The sequence below is a fragment of the Nerophis ophidion genome, linkage group LG19, assembly GCF_033978795.1.
Source record: "Nerophis ophidion isolate RoL-2023_Sa linkage group LG19, RoL_Noph_v1.0, whole genome shotgun sequence".
In the NCBI taxonomy this organism is placed as follows: Eukaryota; Metazoa; Chordata; class Actinopteri; order Syngnathiformes; family Syngnathidae; genus Nerophis; species Nerophis ophidion.
The window spans coordinates 43,426,600-43,440,857 of NC_084629.1; the positions used below are offsets into that span (position 1 = coordinate 43,426,600).

Below are 14,258 nucleotides of genomic sequence, written 5' to 3' on the forward strand. Positions count from 1 at the left end.
GTATTATTTTCGGGTCTCCCCATGTCTAGCATTAAAAGATTACAGTTGGTACAAAATGCGGCTGCTAGACTTTTGATAAGAACAAGAAAGTTTGATCACATTACGCCTGTACTGTATATACCATTATATACATATATACATACATATATACCTATACTGTATATACCTTTATATACATATATACATACATATATACCTATACTGTATATACCTTTATATACATATATACATACATATATACCTATACTGGCTCACCTGCACTGGCTTCCTGTGCACTTAAGATGTGACTTTAAGGTTTTACTACTTACGTATAAAATACTACACGGTCTAGCTCCATCCTATCTTGCCGATTGTATTGTACCATATGTCCCGGCAAGAAATCTGCGTTCAAAGGACTCCGGCTTATTAGTGATCCCCAAAGCCCAAAAAAAGTCTGCGGGCTGTAGAGCTTTTTCATTTCGGGCTCCAGTACTCTGGAATGCCCTCCCGGTAACAGTTCGAGATGCTACCTCAGTAGAAGCATTTAAGTCTCACCTTAAAACTCATTTGTATACTCTAGCCTTTAAATAGACTCCCTTTTTAGACCAGTTGATCTGCCGTTTCTTTTCTTTTTCTTCTATGTCCCACTCTCCTTTGTGGAGGGAGTCCGGTCCGATCCGGTGGCCATGTACTGCTCGCCTGTGTATCGGCTGGGGACATCTCTGCGCTGCTGATCAGCCTCCGCTTGGGATGGTTTCCTGCTGGCTCCGCTGTGAACGGGACTCTCGCTGCTGTGTTGGATCCGCTTTGGACTGGACTCTCGCGACTGTGTTGGATCCATTATGGACTGATCTTTCACAGTATCATGTTCTCATATGTTCTCATAGTCATCAGCATCATCAGTATCATGTTCTCATAGTCATTATTGTCACCGACGTCCCACTGGGTCATTATTGTCAGCGATGTCCCACTGGGTGTGAGTTTTCCTTGCCCTTATGTGGGCCTACCGAGGAGGTCGTGGTTGTTTGTGCAGCCCTTTGAGACACTAGTGATTTAGGGCTATATAAGTAAACATTGATTGATGATTGATTGATTTATAAAAAAATATTATTTTTTTTCATGAAAAAGAGAGGTTTTTTGGATTGGTGCACTAATTGTAAGTGTATCATGTGCTTTTTATGTTGATTCAATAAAAAAAAAAAAAAAAAAAAAATTTAATAAAAAAATATTTTTGGCATGAAAAAGGGAGTGTCTTTGGGGGTTGGTGCACTAATTGTAAGTCTATCTTGTGTTTTTTATGTTGATTTAATAAAAAAATATATATATATATATTTATTAAAAATTCTTCTACGCAACTGTGCAATTGCACACTGCTCACGTGTCGTGCATAAAATCGGATAAAAAGATAAACGCATGACAGTGTGCACTTCTGCCATCGCTCACATGTGCGCCACTAATCATCTGTTTGTTCAAAGCAACTTATCAATTTGTATGTACAAAAATCAAATAACCGTACACAAAAGCAATAATATAATGAGGCGATTATACTTTGATATTCTTACATTCACGGTTCCAAGTGAGGGCAGCCATGACTGCCTTGTGGCCCCCAAGACAACAAGTCACACACCCCTGTGCTTAAGGAATGTGCAGTCTCATAATGCTGACATTGCTGTTTGTGGAGTCACTTCCTGACTTCCTGCTTCCTGCTTCCTGCACTCGGCAGTCCAAAAAGCATGACTGGCATATTCCACTTATGTAACCAAGACGATTGACTCAGGATTAAAGCCGTCAAAATTAAGGTGTTGACTAATATGATTAATCACAGAAAATGATTGCATTCATCATAAACAAACTTAGATAAATCACAATATTTATTTTGACGCCCTGTGATGAGATGGTGACTTGTCCAGGGTGTACCCCGCCTTCCGCCCAAGTGCAGTTGGGACAGGCTCCAGCACCCCGCGACCCAGAGAGGGACAAGTGGATGGAATTATTTTGACTGTAGAAGCCATTAATGGTCAGTGATCAGATGAATGCATGAATCAGTAGATAAATCAGAAGTGTGGAGACTCCCACTGGCTAATTTCCCTCCAAAATACATCCTAAAAGATCTTTATAAAAAAACTGTTACCGAATGCTGTGCATTCAAATAAAACATTTCAAAATGTTCCTGGATGACATTCTGACAATATTGGGCACAAATATAGGGACGTTTTTTCCCAGCAAATCTGAATGATGCTAGTGAGTAATCATTATTACCGAATTTCCTTGAATTGCCGCCGGGTATATAGTATGCACCTGCCTAGAATTACTGTATATAATTGAATTGCCGCCAGGTATATAGTATGTGCCTGCCTAGAATAACTGCCGGGTCAAACTCATTTCGCAAAATAATTAGCGCAGGCTTAGCTTTACTGCCGGCTCAGGATTAACGCCGGGTCAAACTCGTTTCGCTAAATATTATTTTTATTAGCGCATGTCTAGAATTTCCGCCAGGTCAAACTCCATTCATCCATCCATCATCTTCCGCTTATCCGAGGTCGGGTCGCGGGGGCAACAGCCTAAGCAGGGAAACCCAGACTTCCCTCTCCCCAGCCACTTCGTCTAGCTCTTCCCGGGGGATCCCGAGGCATTCCCAGGCCAGCCGGGAGACATAATCTTCCCAACGTGTCCTGGGTCTTCCCCGTGGCCTCCTACCGGTTGGACGTGCCCTAAACACCTCCCTAGGGAGGCGTTCGGGTGGCATCCTGACCAGATGCCCGAACCACCTCATCTGGCTCCTCTCCATGTGAAGGAGCAGCGGCTTTACTTTGAGTTCCTCCCGGATGGCAGAGCTTCTCACCCTATCTCTAAGGGAGAGACCCGCCACACGGCGGAGGAAACTCATTTCGGCCGCTTGTACCCGTGATCTTATCCTTTCGGTCATGACCCAAAGCTCATGACCATAGGTGAGGATGGGAACGTAGATCGACCGGTAAATTGAGAGCTTTGCCTTCCGGCTCAGCTCCTTCTTCACCACAACGGATCGGTACAACGTCCGCATTACTGAAGACGCCGCACCGATCCGCCTGTCGATCTCACGATCCACTCTTCCCTCACTCGTGAACAAGACTCCTAGGTACTTGAACTCCTCCACTTGGGGCAGGGTCTCCTCCCCAACCCGGAGATGGCACTCCACCCTTTTCCGGGCGAGAACCATGGACTCGGACTTGGAGGTCAAACTCGTTCCGCCATTAATTAGCATATGCCTAGAATTTCCACCGGGTCAAACTCGTCACGTCACGAGTGACACTTCACCTGTCATCATTTTCAAAATAAAGAAGGCTGATTTCAATCATTCAAATCGCATAAAGGGAAGAAAATTAAGTGCTATTCAGTAGGATTCAAGGTCAAAGCTATAGAATATGCTAAAAAGAACAGTAAGCAGCTATGTTTTATTAATATACCGTAGCTGCGTGTGTCAAATATGAGTCATTAAATGACTCCCGCCTCCAGGTGGTAGAGGGCGCTAGTGATCCTTCTTGCGACTACTCGGCTGCAGAAGAAGTGACAACAAGTGTTGTGATATGTGCTGGGAACGGATATTACACGGGGGGTGCACGACGGACCTTTTAGGATGTAACACCACTACTCTAATGCTGGCTATGTAAACAACCGGGCTGAAATAAAGCATGTTTCAGTCATAAATACCCAGTGTATTATTTATACAATAACACTTCATGGTGGCAGCGGTGGGATAAAGAGATCACCCACGGAGCAGAACGAGAGGGGAAGTTGTCCGAGGATAATTCTGTCGTCGCCCGCACTACACGTGAGGAGCCGAGCTAACTGATAGCAGTGGTCTGCACGTCGGGAGCAACCCAAGTGAGAGCACGCTATGGCTACACACCTACTGACCATGAACTGGACCAGCAAGAGTGAGCAGCGTGTGTTTATTTTTTCCTCTCGCTTGCACTTTTAACATGGAGGATTACATATCTAAAATAAAACCGTTTTCTAAACTGGACTTTCAATCAAAGCAGGAGGTAATAAAGGAAGATCTCCATCGAGACAGAGAGACTTTTAAAACTGAAGAAAGATAAGGAAGACTTCTATAAACAAGTTATCGATGCTTTTGATCAGAAGGAGCTGCGCATGGACTTCATTCCCCAGTAAAGGTAAGACCATAATAATGTTTTTTTTTATTAAATGTGCTTTTCATGATGGTATCCTTACATCACACTCCAATTTTTACGGTATGCCTTTGGTAAGCGCCGGAGTGAAAAGAGGTTTTAAATTAATTAGCGCCCCGGCGGCAACTGCAGGTTCCAAAATGTCATTCATCTAAAGGATGAAATATTCATTTGGCAGCCCTGCTCGTTAGTTACTCCACCTGGCATGTCACATGACCAACAAATGGAATCTCCGCATGTGGTGATTAGAGTGGAAAACAAAACAGCAACTGTTGAAGCGTAAGAAAAAGTCTTGCCTCCACAAAGACGTCGAGGCCGGCGCCTCCACACTGTCCCGACTCCAACGCTCGGAGGAGGGCGTCTTCGTCGATGATGCCGCCACGTGCACAGTTGACTACTTTCACTCCTCTCTTGCACTTAGCAAAGGTTTCATCATTCAGTAGACCTTGGATGGACAAAGAATAATAGTCAAAACAATTCAATTTTAATTGATTCATTTGGTGTACAATCGCTCCACGCCACTTTGTGCCTCAAATGTTGCAGCTTCACCTTGTTTTGCCTTTGAAATGATGCATTTTTAAAGAACATTCTACAAAATGTTGCCCTAGGCAAATATTTTGACTCAGGGGCCACATTGAGAGAAAAAAATGTGTCTGTGGGGCCAAGGTGTATGTGTGTGTGTATAAATGATATATACACCTTTAGCTATAAAGTACAGTAAGTGTGTTTGGCTCCCTTTTTTTCAGGAACACTAATAACAAAAGTCACAATGTCCTGTAGAGTTGTAAAAAAGTTATGACAGACCACCTCAAAAAAACGGAATGGAATTTTACATTTTTTGACTGAATGGGACACACAAAATGTACATGAAACGAAAGAAAATGGGATTTACAATATTAACTATGAACAATAAAAGACTGAATATTAACAACATATTTTACTTCTCAGAAGAGCTCCTCCATAGTTGTGTATCTTTTACAATCAAGCAAAACACAAGAAAAATGTAACAAACAAGACTGATAAACACCTACAGTATGATATATCATCACTTTTATGCAGACATTTGTAGTAAAAAATTGCTTCGGCATCTGCTCCTGACACACGTGTTTGGGGCTCGCTGCTTTGTAAACAAGCCCCGCCCACTTTGTTTGTTCCTGGTCTGAGCTGCTGTGACCTAGATCAGTGGTTCTCAAACTATTTTCAGTAATGTACCCCCTGTGAACATTTCTTTAATTCAAGTACCCCCTAATCAGAGCAAAGCATTTTTGGTTGAAAAAAAGAGATAAAGAAATAAAATACAGCACAATGTCATCAGTTTCTGATTTATTAAATTGTATTACAGTGTGAAATATTGCTCATTTGTAGTGGTCTTTCTTGAACTATTTGGGAAAAACATATATAAAAATAACTAAATACTTGTTGAAAAATAAACAAGTGATTCAATTCTAAATGCAGATTTCTACACATAGAAGTAATCATCAACTTCAAGTGCCCTCTTTGGGGATTGTAATAGAGATCCATCTGGATTCATCAACTTCATTCTTAACATTTTTTCACAAAGAAAGACATCTTTAACATCAATATTCATGGAACATGTCCACAAAAATGAATATTGCATTGTTGTATTTCTTTTCACACTTTATGAACTTACATTCATATTTCGTTGAAGTATTATTCAATAAATATATTTATAAAGGATATTTGAATTGTTGCTATTTTTAGAATATTTTTTAAAAATCTCACGTACCCTTTGGCATACCTTCAAGTACCCCCAGGGGTACACGTACCCCCGTTTGAGAACCACTGACCTAGATGACCCTAATAACTCCCAAAAGTGCAGATTTCAAGCATTGAAATACTTTCTATAGTTCAAGACGTGGTCATTTAAAAACATCACTGCACATCATAATGTTGGCAAATACACTTTTCATGTTAAAGGTTGAAAAAAATGATGTAGAAAGTCCAGAGGGCCGGATTAAAAATCTTAAAGGCCTGCATGTGGCCTGTGGGCCCTATTTGGCCGAGGTCTGTCCTAAATGAAGGATTATGAAGGATTTTCAAGCATAAAAATGAAGTACAAATATGAATAGTAGAGTAGTACTGGCCACTAGATGAGACCAAACCAATCAGTTCAGTATGGTGGCCACCGATTGGCTCAGCATTATTATTTTAGATTCAAATGAGTGTAAAGATGACTAAAGGGTGTTATTTATGTTCTAGAGCAGTGGTTTCCAAACCCCGGGCCGCACAAGAAATAATGATCTATTCACGTTTTATTTATTATCCGAGCCCGAACGATCTTTTATTTTGAAAAGTATTTTTTATTCTGAAAAATGACCGGATTCTTTCGGTTATGTCTCGGTCACTTCAGAGCCAACATTTAAACCAGCGAGCAAAATGAGTAAAAAAAACAGCCGTCTTTGGAAGGTTTCTAAGTGAAGGGGAAAAGACACATCGAAGAGAGAGAAGAACAGCCTGCGACTTCGAAGAAAAAGAAAGCCTTTAATAGACAATACCAGGAGCCATACTTCAAATATGGATTTATCGCAAAAGGTGCACAAGCCCACTCAGCATATCAAGCGGCGACCGGCTTTCAAACATAGCGGGGATTTTGTGTGAGGCTGAGCCTGCACCTTCATTCCCCGAGCTGCTGCACCATCACCTGTATGCACTTTTAAAAGACTTCCAGTACTACTTCCTAACTTCAAGTGACCCACCAACTGCCAAAGAATGGATCCACAACCCATTTGTGGACAAAGCAGGTGAGTCCAGCGTGGCAGTGCAAGAAGAAGATCCACTGCTGGAGATGGCAAATGATGGCAGCCTTAATTAAAGGTGTGTTTGAGACAACAATGTCGTGCATTCAAGTCCTGGCAGAATACCCCGACACCCCACATTAATTAAAGGTGTGTTTGAGACAACAATGTTGTGCATTCAAGTCCTGGCAGAATACCCCGACACCCCACATTAATTAAAGGTGAGTTTGAGACAACAATGTCGTGCATTCAAGTCCTGGCAGAATACCCCGACACCCCACATTAATTAAAGGTGTGTTTGAGACAACAATGTTGTGCATTCAAGTCCTGGCAGAATACCCCGACACCCCACATTAATTAAAGGTGTGTTTGAGACAACAATGTCGTGCATTCAAGTCCTGGCAGAATACCCCGACACCCCACATTAATTAAAGGTGTGTTTGAGACAACAATGTTGTGCATTCAAGTCCTGGCAGAATACCCCGACACCCCACATTAATTAAAGGTGTGTTTGAGACAACAATGTCGTGCATTCAAGTCCTGGCAGAATACCCCGACACCCCACATTAATTAAAGGTGTGTTTGAGACAACAATGTTGTGCATTCAAGTCCTGGCAGAATACCCCGACACCCCACATTAATTAAAGGTGAGTTTGAGACAACAATGTCGTGCATTCAAGTCCTGGCAGAATACCCCGACACCCCACATTAATTAAAGGTGTGTTTGAGACAACAATGTTGTGCATTCAAGTCCTGGCAGAATACCCCGACACCCCACATTAATTAAAGGTGTGTTTGAGACAACAATGTCGTGCATTCAAGTCCTGGCAGAATACCCCGACACCCCACATTAATTAAAGGTGTGTTTGAGACAACAATGTTGTGCATTCAAGTCCTGGCAGAATACCCCGACACCCCACATTAATTAAAGGTGTGTTTGAGACAACAATGTCGTGCTTTCAAGTCCTGGCAGAATACCCCGACACCCCACATTAATTAAAGGTGAGTTTGAGACAACAATGTTGTGCATTCAAGTCCTGGCAGAATACCCCGACACCCCACATTAATTAAAGGTGTGTTTGAGACAACAATGTTGTGCATTCAAGTCCAGCCAGAATACCCCGACACCCCACATTAATTAAAAGGTGTGTTTGAGACAACAATGTCGTGCATTCAAGTCCTGGCAGAATACCCCGACACCCCGCATTAATTAAAGGTGTGTTTGAGACAACAATGTTGTGCATTCAAGTCCTGGCAGAATACCCCGACACCCCACATTAATTAAAGGTGTGTTTGAGACAACAATGTTGTGCATTCAAGTCCTGGCAGAATACCCCGACACCCCACATTAATTAAAGGTGAGTTTGAGACAACAATGTCGTGCATTCAAGTCCTGGCAGAATACCCCGACACCCCACATTAATTAAAGGTGTGTTTGAGACAACAATGTTGTGCATTCAAGTCCTGGCAGAATACCCCGACACCCCACATTAATTAAAGGTGTGTTTGAGACAACAATGTCGTGCATTCAAGTCCTGGCAGAATACCCCGACACCCCACATTAATTAAAGGTGTGTTTGAGACAACAATGTCGTGCATTCAAGTCCTGGCAGAATACCCCGACACCCCACATTAATTAAAGGTGAGTTTGAGACAACAATGTTGTGCATTCAAGTCCTGGCAGAATACCCCGACACCCCACATTAATTAAAGGTGTGTTTGAGACAACAATGTCGTGCATTCAAGTCCTGGCAGAATACCCCGACACCCCACATTAATTAAAGGTGTGTTTGAGACAACAATGTCGTGCATTCAAGTCCTGGCAGAATACCCCGACACCCCACATTAATTAAAGGTGAGTTTGAGACAACAATGTTGTGCATTCAAGTCCTGGCAGAATACCCCGACACCCCACATTAATTAAAGGTGTGTTTGAGACAACAATGTTGTGCATTCAAGTCCTGGCAGAATACCCCGACACCCCACATTAATTAAAGGTGTGTTTGAGACAACAATGTTGTGCATTCAAGTCCAGCCAGAATACCCCGACACCCCACATTAATTAAAGGTGTGTTTGAGACAACAATGTTGTGCATTCAAGTCCTGGCAGAATACCCCGACACCCCACATTAATTAAAGGTGAGTTTGAGACAACAATGTTGTGCATTCAAGTCCTGGCAGAATACCCCGACACCCCACATTAATTAAAGGTGTGTTTGAGACAACAATGTTGTGCATTCAAGTCCAGCCAGAATACCCCGACACCCCACATTAATTAAAGGTGTGTTTGAGACAACAATGTTGTACATTCAAGTCCAGCCAGAATACCCCGACACCCCACATTAATTAAAGGTGTGTTTGAGACAACAATGTTGTGCATTCAAGTCCTGGCAGAATACCCCGACACCCCACATTAATTAAAGGTGTGTTTGAGACAACAATGTTGTGCATTCAAGTCCTGGCAGAATACCCCGACACCCCACATTAATTAAAGGTGTGTTTGAGACAACAATGTTGTGCATTCAAGTCCAGCCAGAATACCCCGACACCCCACATTAATTAAAGGTGTGTTTGAGACAACAATGTTGTACATTCAAGTCCAGCCAGAATACCCCGACACCCCACATTAATTAAAGGTGTGTTTGAGACAACAATGTTGTGCATTCAAGTCCAGCCAGAATACCCCGACACCCCACATTAATTAAAGGTGTGTTTGAGACAACAATGTTGTGCATTCAAGTCCTGGCAGAATACCCCGACACCCCACATTAATTAAAGGTGTGTTTGAGACAACAATGTTGTGCATTCAAGTCCTGGCAGAATACCCCGACACCCCACATTAATTAAAGGTGTGTTTGAGACAACAATGTTGTGCATTCAAGTCCAGCCAGAATACCCCGACACCCCACATTAATTAAAGGTGTGTTTGAGACAACAATGTTGTACATTCAAGTCCAGCCAGAATACCCCGACACCCCACATTAATTAAAGGTGTGTTTGAGACAACAATGTTGTGCATTCAAGTCCTGGCAGAATACCCCGACACCCCACATTAATTAAAGGTGTGTTTGAGACAACAATGTCGTGCATTCAAGTCCTGGCAGAATACCCCGACACCCCACATTAATTAAAGGTGAGTTTGAGACAACAATGTTGTGCATTCAAGTCCTGGCAGAATACCCCGACACCCCACATTAATTAAAGGTGTGTTTGAGACAACAATGTCGTGCATTCAAGTCCTGGCAGAATACCCCGACACCCCACATTAATTAAAGGTGAGTTTGAGACAACAATGTCGTGCATTCAAGTCCTGGCAGAATACCCCGACACCCCACATTAATTAAAGGTGAGTTTGAGACAACAATGTCGTGCATTCAAGTCCTGGCAGAATACCCCGACACCCCACATTAATTAAAGGTGTGTTTGAGACAACAATGTTGTGCATTCAAGTCCTGGCAGAATACCCCGACACCCCACATTAATTAAAGGTGTGTTTGAGACAACAATGTTGTGCATTCAAGTCCTGGCAGAATACCCCGACACCCCACATTAATTAAAGGTGTGTTTGAGACAACAATGTCGTGCATTCAAGTCCTGGCAGAATACCCCGACACCCCACATTAATTAAAGGTGAGTTTGAGACAACAATGTTGTGCATTCAAGTCCTGGCAGAATACCCCGACACCCCACATTAATTAAAGGTGTGTTTGAGACAACAATGTTGTGCATTCAAGTCCTGGCAGAATACCCCGACACCCCACATTAATTAAAGGTGTGTTTGAGACAACAATGTTGTGCATTCAAGTCCAGCCAGAATACCCCGACACCCCACATTAATTAAAGGTGTGTTTGAGACAACAATGTTGTGCATTCAAGTCCTGGCAGAATACCCCGACACCCCACATTAATTAAAGGTGTGTTTGAGACAACAATGTTGTACATTCAAGTCCTGGCAGAATACCCCGACACCCCACATTAATTAAAGGTGTGTTTGAGACAACAATGTTGTGCATTCAAGTCCTGGCAGAATACCCCGACACCCCACATTAATTAAAGGTGTGTTTGAGACAACAATGTTGTGCATTCAAGTCCTGGCAGAATACCCCGACACCCCACATTAATTAAAGGTGTGTTTGAGACAACAATGTTGTGCATTCAAGTCCAGCCAGAATACCCCGACACCCCACATTAATTAAAGGTGTGTTTGAGACAACAATGTTGTACATTCAAGTCCAGCCAGAATACCCCGACACCCCACATTAATTAAAGGTGTGTTTGAGACAACAATGTTGTGCATTCAAGTCCTGGCAGAATACCCCGACACCCCACATTAATTAAAGGTGTGTTTGAGACAACAATGTTGTGCATTCAAGTCCTGGCAGAATACCCCGACACCCCACATTAATTAAAGGTGTGTTTGAGACAACAATGTTGTGCATTCAAGTCCAGCCAGAATACCCCGACACCCCACATTAATTAAAGGTGTGTTTGAGACAACAATGTTGTGCATTCAAGTCCTGGCAGAATACCCCGACACCCCACATTAATTAAAGGTGTGTTTGAGACAACAATGTTGTGCATTCAAGTCCTGGCAGAATACCCCGACACCCCACATTAATTAAAGGTGTGTTTGAGACAACAATGTTGTGCATTCAAGTCCTGGCAGAATACCCCGACACCCCACATTAATTAAAGGTGTGTTTGAGACAACAATGTTGTGCATTCAAGTCCAGCCAGAATACCCCGACACCCCACATTAATTAAAGGTGTGTTTGAGACAACAATGTTGTACATTCAAGTCCAGCCAGAATACCCCGACACCCCACATTAATTAAAGGTGTGTTTGAGACAACAATGTTGTGCATTCAAGTCCTGGCAGAATACCCCGACACCCCACATTAATTAAAGGTGTGTTTGAGACAACAATGTCGTGCATTCAAGTCCTGGCAGAATACCCCGACACCCCACATTAATTAAAGGTGAGTTTGAGACAACAATGTTGTGCATTCAAGTCCTGGCAGAATACCCCGACACCCCACATTAATTAAAGGTGTGTTTGAGACAACAATGTTGTGCATTCAAGTCCTGGCAGAATACCCCGACACCCCACATTAATTAAAGGTGTGTTTGAGACAACAATGTTGTGCATTCAAGTCCAGCCAGAATACCCCGACACCCCACATTAATTAAAGGTGTGTTTGAGACAACAATGTTGTACATTCAAGTCCAGCCAGAATACCCCGACACCCCACATTAATTAAAGGTGTGTTTGAGACAACAATGTTGTGCATTCAAGTCCTGGCAGAATACCCCGACACCCCACATTAATTAAAGGTGTGTTTGAGACAACAATGTTGTGCATTCAAGTCCTGGCAGAATACCCCGACACCCCACATTAATTAAAGGTGTGTTTGAGACAACAATGTTGTGCATTCAAGTCCAGCCAGAATACCCCGACACCCCACATTAATTAAAGGTGTGTTTGAGACAACAATGTTGTACATTCAAGTCCAGCCAGAATACCCCGACACCCCACATTAATTAAAGGTGTGTTTGAGACAACAATGTTGTGCATTCAAGTCCTGGCAGAATACCCCGACACCCCACATTAATTAAAGGTGTGTTTGAGACAACAATGTTGTGCATTCAAGTCCTGGCAGAATACCCCGACACCCCACATTAATTAAAGGTGTGTTTGAGACAACAATGTTGTGCATTCAAGTCCAGCCAGAATACCCCGACACCCCACATTAATTAAAGGTGTGTTTGAGACAACAATGTTGTACATTCAAGTCCAGCCAGAATACCCCGACACCCCACATTAATTAAAGGTGTGTTTGAGACAACAATGTTGTGCATTCAAGTCCTGGCAGAATACCCCGACACCCCACATTAATTAAAGGTGTGTTTGAGACAACAATGTCGTGCATTCAAGTCCTGGCAGAATACCCCGACACCCCACATTAATTAAAGGTGAGTTTGAGACAACAATGTTGTGCATTCAAGTCCTGGCAGAATACCCCGACACCCCACATTAATTAAAGGTGTGTTTGAGACAACAATGTCGTGCATTCAAGTCCTGGCAGAATACCCCGACACCCCACATTAATTAAAGGTGAGTTTGAGACAACAATGTCGTGCATTCAAGTCCTGGCAGAATACCCCGACACCCCACATTAATTAAAGGTGAGTTTGAGACAACAATGTCGTGCATTCAAGTCCTGGCAGAATACCCCGACACCCCACATTAATTAAAGGTGTGTTTGAGACAACAATGTTGTGCATTCAAGTCCTGGCAGAATACCCCGACACCCCACATTAATTAAAGGTGTGTTTGAGACAACAATGTTGTGCATTCAAGTCCTGGCAGAATACCCCGACACCCCACATTAATTAAAGGTGTGTTTGAGACAACAATGTCGTGCATTCAAGTCCTGGCAGAATACCCCGACACCCCACATTAATTAAAGGTGAGTTTGAGACAACAATGTTGTGCATTCAAGTCCTGGCAGAATACCCCGACACCCCACATTAATTAAAGGTGTGTTTGAGACAACAATGTTGTGCATTCAAGTCCTGGCAGAATACCCCGACACCCCACATTAATTAAAGGTGTGTTTGAGACAACAATGTTGTGCATTCAAGTCCAGCCAGAATACCCCGACACCCCACATTAATTAAAGGTGTGTTTGAGACAACAATGTTGTGCATTCAAGTCCTGGCAGAATACCCCGACACCCCACATTAATTAAAGGTGTGTTTGAGACAACAATGTTGTACATTCAAGTCCTGGCAGAATACCCCGACACCCCACATTAATTAAAGGTGTGTTTGAGACAACAATGTTGTGCATTCAAGTCCTGGCAGAATACCCCGACACCCCACATTAATTAAAGGTGTGTTTGAGACAACAATGTTGTGCATTCAAGTCCTGGCAGAATACCCCGACACCCCACATTAATTAAAGGTGTGTTTGAGACAACAATGTTGTACATTCAAGTCCAGCCAGAATACCCCGACACCCCACATTAATTAAAGGTGTGTTTGAGACAACAATGTTGTGCATTCAAGTCCAGCCAGAATACCCCGACACCCCACATTAATTAAAGGTGTGTTTGAGACAACAATGTTGTACATTCAAGTCCAGCCAGAATACCCCGACACCCCACATTAATTAAAGGTGTGTTTGAGACAACAATGTTGTGCATTCAAGTCCTGGCAGAATACCCCGACACCCCACATTAATTAAAGGTGTGTTTGAGACAACAATGTTGTGCATTCAAGTCCTGGCAGAATACCCCGACACCCCACATTAATTAAAGGTGAGTTTGAGACAACAATGTCGTGCATT

General features: G+C 42.8%; 1 protein-coding gene across 1 annotated transcript in view; it reads right to left on the minus strand.

Annotated features, from left to right (window-relative positions):
• Window positions 1-14,258, minus strand: part of phgdh (phosphoglycerate dehydrogenase) — a 42,723-nt gene that overhangs the window by 16,459 nt on the left and 12,006 nt on the right. The window contains 1 exon segment of the mRNA XM_061880069.1: window positions 4,448-4,596. Within this exon segment, the coding sequence (XP_061736053.1) occupies window positions 4,448-4,596 (149 nt within the window).